The 10187-nt window shown below is 50.5% G+C and overlaps 1 protein-coding gene across 1 annotated transcript in view; it reads right to left on the minus strand.

The window, feature by feature from the left end:
• THEM4 (thioesterase superfamily member 4) overlaps nt 1–7602 on the minus strand; it is a 61981-nt gene extending 54379 nt beyond the window's left edge. The window contains exon 1 of the mRNA XM_056115778.1: nt 7496–7602. Coding sequence (XP_055971753.1) covers nt 7496–7585 — 90 coding nt within the window. The 5' untranslated portion in view covers nt 7586–7602. The remainder of the gene's footprint in view (nt 1–7495) is intronic.
• Nucleotides 7603–10187: the final 2585 nt, after the last annotated feature.

Consider the following 10187-nt stretch of genomic DNA (forward strand, 5'->3'; position numbering starts at 1 on the left):
TCATACAATGAAACACCCGTACCTTCACCAGTGCCCATTCTCCACCACCAAAAACCCCAGTATACCCCTATCCCACACCCTCCCCCTACCTGTGGGGAAGATGACTTCCACATTACTCTCTCTCTACTTTGATCACATTCACTATTTCGACACCAGACCCACCATTATTTGAGATTTTACCCCTACACTCAGATCTGCTGAAAAGGCAACAATAGACAATTTGTGTTCTATTGCTGGTTATGACTAACATATGATGTCGTGTGGCTGCAGTGGGGCGATGTGGTTTTGAAATTCTGAAATTTTAACACTTAAATCTGGAGGGATTTCTGTCAAAAGCCACTGGGTTTAGAGATCTGCTCCTGAGTCTCTGGGATCATGGCTGTTGAGCAGCTTGATGAGGAGCCAAAGAGGCCATTCGTGGGCGATGACTTGGGGTCTCATTGGGGTGGGGAAGACAGGTCCGGCTCCACCCCCCCCCCCCCCCCCCCCATCCCGTGATACCCAACAAGTTTCGTCACTGCGGGTCCAAGCCTGACTGTCCAATGGCCTCTGGAGGATGACAGCCACCAAGTCGCCAAGAGGGAGCAGGCGGGGTGGACAGCACCCATTCCCCACTGGGGTGGCCCGGTGACAGTAACCTACTGCGGGGTCCGGACACATTTCTGACAAAACCAACTGGGTTTTGAGATTTGTTTCTGAGTCTCTGGGATCAAGGCCGTTGAGCAGCTTGATGAGGAGCCAGAGAGGCCATTTGTGGGTGATGACTTGGGGTCTCGTTAGGGTGGGGAGGACAGGCCCGGCTCCACCTCCCCCCCCCCCCATCCCATGAGACCCAACAAGTTTCGTCACTGCGGGCCCGAGCCTGACTGTCCAATGGCCTCTGGAGGATGACAGCCACCAAGTCGCCAAGAGGGAGCAGGCGGGGTGGACAGCACCCATTCCCCTCTGGGGTGGCCCGGTGACAGTAACCTACTGCGGGGTCCGGACACATTTCTGACAAAAGCCACTGGGTTTTGAGATTTGTTTCTGAGTCTCTGGGATCAAGGCCGTTGAGCAGCTTGATGAGGAGCCAGAGAGGCCGTTTGTGGGTGATGACTTGGGGTCTCGTTAGGGTGGGGAGGACAGGCCCGGCTCCACCTCCGCCCCCCCCCCATCCCATGAGACCCAACAAGTTTCGTCACTGCGGGCCCGAGCCTGACTGTCCAATGGCCTCTGGAGGATGACAGCCACCAAGTTGCCAAGAGGGAGCAGGCGGAGGGACAGCACCCATTCCCCCCCTGGGGTGGCCCAGCAACAGTAACCTACTGCGGGGTCCAGACACATTTCTGACAAAAGCCGCTGGGTTTCGAGATTTGTTTCTGAGTCTCTGGGATCAAGGCCGTTGAGCAGCTTGATGAGAAGCCAGAGAGGTCGTTTGTGGGCGATGACTTGGGGTCTCGTTAGGGTGGGGAGGACAGGCCCGGCTCCACCTCCCCCCCCATCCCATGAGACCCAACAAGTTTCGTCACTGCGGGCCCAAATCTGACTGTCCAATGGCCTCTGGAGGATGACAGCCACCAAGTCGCAAAGAGGGAGCAGGTGGAGAGACAACACCCTTTCCTCCCTGGGGTGGTCCGGCGACAATAATGTACTGTGGAGTCTGGATGCATTTCTGCCAAACGCCACTGGGTTTTGAGATTTGTTTCTGAGTCTCTGGGATCATGGCCGTTAAGCAGCTTGATCAGGAGCCAGAGAGGCCATTCGTGGGCGATGACTTGGGGTCTCGTTGGGGTGGGGAGGAAAGGGCCGGCTCCACCCTCATTCCGTGAGGCCCTGTGTGTCTCGTCACTGGGGTCCCAAATGTGACTATCCAGTGGCCTCAGATGGATGGCGGCCACTAGGCCGCCAGGGGGAACAGGCCAAGGCACGAAACCTATTCCCACCTGGGTTGGCCCAGCACCGGTAGCCTACTGCAGAGACCAGACACATTTCTACCTAAAGCCACTGGGTTCTGAGATTCGTTTCTGAGTCTCTGGGATCATGTCCATTAAGCAGTTCAATCAGGAACCAGAGAGGCCATGCCTCCAATTATATAGCTGAGCTGGAGGTGGTTTGTGGGTGTGTTCCCCACATACCTAACTTTTGGCCATTTACTTTCTTGGTAAACTTTGCCCCAAGTTTTTGGGGTCTGACCAAAGGCACAGCAGCAATTTTGGGGTATCTGGAAGTCCGAAGGCGCCATCAGGCTGCTGATGCACTCGCCTCACAGGTACAATTGGACCTGCTGGCAGCACCATACCCCCTCTGTTTTGTTTTGAGGTCACACCTAGGTATGCTCAGGGGTTACTCCTGGCTCTGTACTCAGGGATCAGTCGTGGCAATGATCAGATGGAATGCTGGGGATCAAACCCGGGTTGGCTGCTTTCAAAGTAAGAACCTTAGCCACTGGACTATCTCTTTGGGACCAGGAAGTACCAACTTTGTTTTGTTTTGTTTTGTTTACAATTGAATCACTGTGAGATACAGTTAACAAAGCTTTCATATTTGAGTTTCAGTCATACAATGATCAAACACCAATCCCTCCATCAGTACACATTCTCTATAACGAAATATCCCCAATATACCCACCCCCTCACTTCCCAACCCTCCCTTTGCCTCTATGACAGAGAATTTCCCCCATACTCTCTCTCTACTTTTGGGCATTATGATTTGCAATATAGATACTGAGAGGCTATCATGTTTGGTCCTTTTTCTACTTTCAGCACACATCTCCCATCCTGAACAATTCCTCCAACCATCACTGACTTAGTGATCCCTTCTCTTACTCAAGTTGCCTTTTTGCCCAGCTCATGAGAAAGGCTTTCAACTATGGAGCAATATTCCTGGCCCTTGTATCTACTGTCATTGACTGTCAGTCTCCTATTATGTTATTTTATCTTCCACAAATGAGTGCAGTCATTCTATGTCTGTCCCTCTATTTCTGATTCATTTCACTTAGCATGATACTCTCCATGGCCATTCACTTATAAGCAAATTTCTTAACTTCATCTTTCCTAACAGCTGCATAGTATTTCATTGTGTAGATAAGTACCAACTCTTATCAACACATATGTATCTACAACGAATCATGAAAGTTTATAAAGCTGCCTATAACACACCTAAAGACACACAATGATGGAAACACAATAGTAGTGGGAGATTTCAACACTCCTCTCCCACCACTAGACAGATCAACCAGACAGAATATCAGTAAAGATACAACAGCCCTAAATGTACCATAGAGGTGTCTTCACAAGATGACCACAGAAGCAATAAGATAAAGATAAAGATAAAGGCCCTCCCGTTGATCGTCGATTTGCTCGAGCGGGCCCAGTAACGTCTCCATTGGAGACTTTGTTGTTACTGTGTCTGGCATATCGAATACTCTCGGTAGCTTGCCAGGCTCTCCGAGAGGGGCGGAGGAATCGAACTCGGGTCGGCCATGTTGGCCGCTTGTAAGGCAAACGCCCTACCCGCTGTGCTATCGCTCCAGCCCGATGAAGCAATGACAGAAGCAATGACAACCAAAAAAAAAAAATAAACAAATAGGGTTACATCAAATAAAATATCTCTGCATAGCAAAAGAAACTCAAGCTAAAATATGACACTCTACTGAAAGGGAAAAAAATATTTGCAAACAATACATCAGATAAAGAACTAGTACCCAAGATCTATAAAGCACTCAAAAAGCTCAACAAAAAATTCCAACAACCCCATACAGGAATGGGGAGAAAAGAAAAGACACTTCCCCAGAGAAGAAATACAGATGATCAACAGCCATATGAAAAAGTGCTCATCATCACTTATAATTAGGAAAACAAAAATCAAAATAACAATGAGATGTCATCTCATAAGCCTGGCAAGCTGCCCGTAACGTATTCGATACGCCAAAACACAGTAACAAGTCTCACAATGTTACTGGGCCCGCTCGAGCAAATCGATGAACAATGGGAGGACAGTGACAGTGACAGTGAGCAGAGAAAATGGCATACACCAAAAAGCGCGGTAACGGTCAATACTGACACAGCTGCAGTAAGAAAGGAACCCTCGTCATTCACCATGGGTGGGAATGTCATCTGGTTTAACCTCTATGGCAAGCAATATGAACGTTTCTCAAAAAAATTTTTTTCCATGTGATACCACTTCATAGCAGCTACCCCAAAATGTTAGTTCAAAAGGATATGTACACAGCTCTGTTCTTCACAGTGTTTAGTACAATAGTGAAGATACAGAAACAATGGAAATGTCCAACTATGTATGACTGGATCAAGAAACTGTGTCCACACACACAAATGGAACACTATGCAGCTCTAATAAAGAACAAAATCATGCAATTTGCAGCCACATGAATGGCGCTAGAGTATATTAGCTAAGTGAAGTCAGTCCTAAGGACAAGGGCTTGATGCAGAATGATGGTTCTCATATGTGGGAGGTAAAGATATTTAAAGTAAGGGAGCAGCAACAAGTGACCAAGGGCAACAGAACTGGAGAGCTGGTCCAAATGACTGATCATGGTGGAGGGAAATGGGTACTCTGGTGGGGTATGGTGTTCAAATGCTGTAATCAAGAAATCATCATCGGGGCTGGAGAGATAGCACAGCGGGTAGGGCGTTTGCCTTGCACGCGGCCGACCCGAGTTCAATTCCCAGCATTCCATACGGTCCCCTGAGCACCGCCAGGAGTAACTCCTGAGTGCAGAGCCAGGAGTAAGCCCTGTGCGTCGCCAGGTGTGACTCAAAAAGCAAAAAAAAAAAAAGAAAGAAAAAAGAAATCATCATGTACTATAAAGCACAGTACCTGAATAAGGATTAAAAACAAACAAATAAAAAGGATTGTCGGAGAGGTGCTGGAGAGATAGGCCAGGAGGTCAGGTGCTTGCTTTGTCTGCTGCCATCAAGGTTCAATCCCTGGCACCACATGTAGTTTCCCACCAGCCAGCACAACCTCTAAGGGCAGAGGCAGGAATAAGTCCCAAGCACTATCAGGCGTGGCCCCAAATTGCCCACCCCTACTCCTAAAAAGGGCTGATGGAATGGTTCAGGAATTGAACCAGGTTGGGAAGAATGAAAATAAGAATTAATAGCCGGTAAGGTGACTGGAACCAAGGCATGTGCAAAGTGATGGATAACCGCACCCACAGAAGAGGCCTGAAAGAGTCCAGAGTCTGGCTTTGAGGATGAGAGTGGAGAGAAGGGATGATTTTGGCTTTTGCTTATTTGTTTTCATCCTTTTGGAAGACCCAATGATGCTCAGGGCTTATTCCTGGCTCTGCACTCAGGGATCACTCTTTTTTTTTTAATTAATTTATTTATTTATTGAATCACCATGGGAAAGGTTACAAAGCTTTCAGGTTTAGGTCTCAGTCATGCAAATATCAAGCACATTTCCCTTTACCAAAACTTATTTTTTACCATGAAGAACCCCAATAAAACCCCACCCCCCACCCCTCCCAGTCCCTGTGGGGCAGATGAATTCTAGTTAACACTCTATCTGCTTTGATTAGATTCATTGTTTCAATAAAAGATTCACCACTATTATTTAGAGTTTACCGCCCCCCCCCCCCCCGAATCAGACATGCTGACAAAGCATTGTGAAGTGATTTGCTTTCTACAGCTGGGTTCAAGAATTATATGTTGGTTTTGGATTTCTGCTATTTTACTTATTGACTCAGGGATCACTCTTGAAAGGCTCAGGGACCATATAAGGTGCTGCGGACCGAATCCAGGTTAGCTGCATGCAAGGCAAGTGCCCTCAGTTGTCCTATCTCTTCAGCCTAAGTAGATCTGGGCACATGCTTTGCATGCAGAAGGCCTGGGTTCAATCCCTAGCACCATACTGTTCCCTTAGCGTTCAGGAGTGGACCCCAAACACTGAATCAAGAGTAAATCCCCTCAACAAACCAACAAAAAACCAAAAACAAATGCTTTCATGCAAGAAGAACAACTAAGAGATCCTTCAAATAAAGGCCCTTGTACATTGAGGAAAACAGACTTTACAAAAGAAACATGTTAGAAATGCCACTGATCCAGGCAGAGCAAAGGCCTTGCTTGGTCTTTGGTTATGTGTCTTTCACCTGGGACCTGTGAAGTTATGACTTTCACGGGACTACTTCTAAGACTCAGTTCCTAAAGAGAAAATGACAAAGCCCATAATTACAACTAGCAGGCTTTCTTAAGGCAGATTACAAGGCACCCACCTATAATTAAAGAGATTACCTTTGTAGTGAGATCAGTAAGGGTCATTTTCTTTCCCCAGTGCAAGATGATACAAGACTACCAAGCGATTCCCACTCACTCCTGAAGGGCTGCCTTCAGTTCTTGCCCAATACTGAGTCGGTCCCTTCCGTTCCTCCAGGTAGAACATCATACACATGTTCTTTAATCTTGCAAGTTCGTTCCTTTCTTCCATGCCCATGCTAGAGAATAAGACTTTTTTTTGTTTTTCAGGGTGACTTATTTTAGTCACTACTCAGGGATAACACCTGGAGGTGCTGGAGGGAGGGGGTGGTGGTGCCTTGGGTCTAACTGCAATGGGAGCCACAGGGGAGGGGATTGCCTTACCCCTAGTAGTCTGTCTGTCTGTCTGTCTGTCTCTCTCTCTGGCTGGACAAATACTGAGATCCTCGAAAGGCATGTTCCTTCCATCAATGCTGTCTGTCTGTCTGTCTGTCTGTCTCTCTGGCTGGACAAATACTGAGATCCTCGAAAGGCATGTTCCTTCCATCAATGCTGTCTGTCTGTCTGTCTGTCTCTCTCTCTGGCTGGACAAATACTGAGATCCTCGAAAGGCATGTTCCTTCCATCAATGCTGTCTGTCTGTCTCTCTCTCTGGCTGGACAAATACTGAGATCCTCGAAAGGCATGTTCCTTCCATCAATGAAATGCATGGCATGTTCTTGGGCTCAGCTAACATTAAACCGACACATCCATGCCTCATCGAAACACTGGGAGATACAAGAAGAGGCAACATTTACTCGTTACAAACTAGCCACTGCTTCTGCCGTTGGACACTTTCTCGCCTTATTAAAATCCTAGAGAAGAACTTGCAAGGTGTGAAGGGTCTGGAGAGGCCGGACAGCGGGGCGGGGCGTTTGCCTTGCAAGTGGCCAGCTCGGGTTCAACCCCCTGAGTCCCGCCAGGAGTGATTCCCCGAGCACCGAGCCAGGCGCCAAGTCCTGAGCACCGGCCGGGCAGTGGCCGCCCCCAACCGAAAACAACAACAACGATGTGCAAGCTGACCCCAGTCAAACCCTTGCAGGCCACCGGGCTCTCGCGGGGAGGGCAAAGAGCGCGGGGCCGGTCCCGACAGCTCGGCCCATCACGAGGTCTCCGTGACCTTGCCCGGGGGCAGCGCTGCACCGGGAGTCCAGCAGCGCGATGCCCGCTGGCCTTCGCCCTGCACGCTGGCACTCCGCTCGCGGCGTCACACCCCCGGGGAAACGGACCCAGCCCGCAGCCCCTCCCGCGCCGCCACTCACCCGCGGCTCCGGCTCGGGGAGGTGCGCGCAGCCCCGGGGACCGCGCAGGGCCCGGAGCGCGCCGAGGCGCCCGGCGCAGGTTCTCAGCATCGCGGCCGCCGCCCGCCGCCGCCGCCGCCGCCGCCGCCGGCCGCGCCTTTTAAAGGGAGGGGGCGGGGCCTCGGCCGCCCCGCCGGAAGACCGCCCCTGGCCCCGCCCCCGGCCACTTCCGGCGCGGCGCCACGCCCCCTCCTCGCCCGGGCTGTGCGGCTGCGGGTGGGCGGCCGCATCCCGGAGTCGCCGACCCCGTGGGAAGGCTCGGGTCTCGACCCCCGCCAAGAGAACAACGCCCCGGATTGTTCGCGTTCCGGTGGGGCCACCCCAGAGCTAGGACGGAGTTGGAAGGCGCGAGCAAATGCGCTGTGACCGCTTACGGTCCTTTGAGCCCCGGGAGCGTTGCACACACACGCACACACACACGCGTGCACACACGCACACGGAGCTAGGACAGGGTTGGAAATTGCGAGCAAATTCCTCATATCGCTTACGGTTCTTGAGCCCTGTGAGCATTGCACACACACACGCACACACACACACGCACGCACACACACGCACACACACACGCACGCACACGCACACGGAGCTAGGACAGGGTTGGAAACTGCCAGCAAATTCCCTATATTGCTTTACAGTCCTTGAGCCCCGTGAGCATTGCACACCCACACGCACACACACACATGCACACGGAGCTAGGACAGAGTTGGAAATTGCCAGCAAATTCCCTATATCGCTTTACAGTCCTTGAGCCCCGTGAGCATTGCACACACACACACACACGCACATACGGAGCTAGGACAGAGTTGGAAACTGCCAGCAAATTCCCTATATCGCTTTACAGTCCTTGAGCCCCGTGAGCATTGCACACACACACACACACACACGCACACATGCACACGGAGCTAGGACAGAGTTGGAAATTGCGAGCAAATTCCTCATATCGCTTACGGTTCTTGAGCCCCGTGAGCATTGCACACACACACACACACACGCACGCACACACACGCACACACACACACACGCACGCACACGCACACGGAGCTAGGACAGGGTTGGAAACTGCCAGCAAATTCCCTATATTGCTTTACAGTCCTTGAGCCCCGTGAGCATTGCACACACACATACACACACACACACACGCACAAAGAGCTAGGACAGAGTTGAAAGGCGTGAGCAAATTCCCTATATTGCTTACGGTCCTTGAACCCCGTGAGCATTGCACACACACACGCAGACACACACACGCACACACGCACACGGAGCTAGGACAGAGTTGGAAACTGCCAGCAAATTCCCTATATCGCTTACGGTCCTTGAGCCCCGTGAGCATTGCACACACACACACACACACACACACACACACACACACACATGCACACGGAGCTAGGACAGAGTTGGAAACTGCCAGCAAATTCCCTATATCGCTTTACAGTCCTTGAGCCCCGTGAGCATTGCACACACACACACACACACACACACGGAGCTAGGACAGGGTTGGAAACTGCCAGCAAATTCCCTATATTGCTTTACAGTCCTTGAGCCCCGTGAGCATTGCACACACACACACACACACACACGCACACGGAGCTAGGACAGAGTTGGAAACTGCGAGCAAATTTCGTGAGCATTGCACACACACACACCCACACACACAAGCACACACGGAGCTAGGACAGAGTTAGAAGGCGCGAGCAAATTCCCTATATTGCTTACAGTCCTTGAGCCCTGTGAGCATTGCACACACACGCAGACACACACACACACACACACGGAGCTAGGACAGAGTTGGAAACTGAGAGCAAATTCCCTATATCGCTTAAGGTCCTTGAGCCCCGTGAGCGATGCACACACACGCCCCCTAGTTAGGACTGCAATGGGGGCATTCTCCGCAGTGCCCAGGGCCACGTGGGCCACGTGCAGAGCAGCGCAGGGGCCACAGGGGGCCTCCGAGGTACATGCCGCGCTTATGTTGTACTACTTGAACCGAGTCCTGGCCAGGCAAGTGAATTCTTAAACTCTGTTACCAGTATGTAGACTTAAAATTTACTTACATTCATTCAGAAGGGTGGGGCTGCGGAGATAGTGCAGGAGATACACCATCTTGCCTTGTAAACAGCCGCGACCCCTACCAAATTTAGACCTGGCACACCACCAAGTGTGGATCCCAAACAGAAACATCAACAAACAAGCAAAGAAAAGAAAGACGCTGAAATGTCGGAATTGTCTCACTTACCTTATTTTAGTATCAACGTACTGTGTTGGGTGCTCTTTACCTGATAGAGGTATTTGTAGAAAGCTCATTGTATTCGTACAAATAAAGGTATTGTGGGGTACCTATCTCTCAGCTCCTGCAACTGATCACCCCATTGTGGTGGCTTACAACTCACTGGCTAGCCGTATGGTCTCAGACCAGGAGTGAGAAGCCCTTCCTTCCTTCCTCCACAAAACATTGACCAGTGCTATTCCTTAGTCCGGTAGTGGACTTGATCTTGGGACGGTAAAGCAGGCTAGAAGACCTGGTTCCTGGCATTGCGTATCCGTACATACAATTTCCCCACCAAACTCTCACTCCTGCGTGCCACTGCTACTTTCCTTATTTAAAAAATTAAATGAAATACAACTGCTTTCAAAAATCTCCCATTTCCTATTGTGTCTG

Source organism: Sorex fumeus, unplaced genomic scaffold, assembly GCF_029834395.1.
Source record: "Sorex fumeus unplaced genomic scaffold, SorFum_2.1 ptg000001l, whole genome shotgun sequence".
Taxonomy (NCBI): domain Eukaryota; kingdom Metazoa; phylum Chordata; class Mammalia; order Eulipotyphla; family Soricidae; genus Sorex; species Sorex fumeus.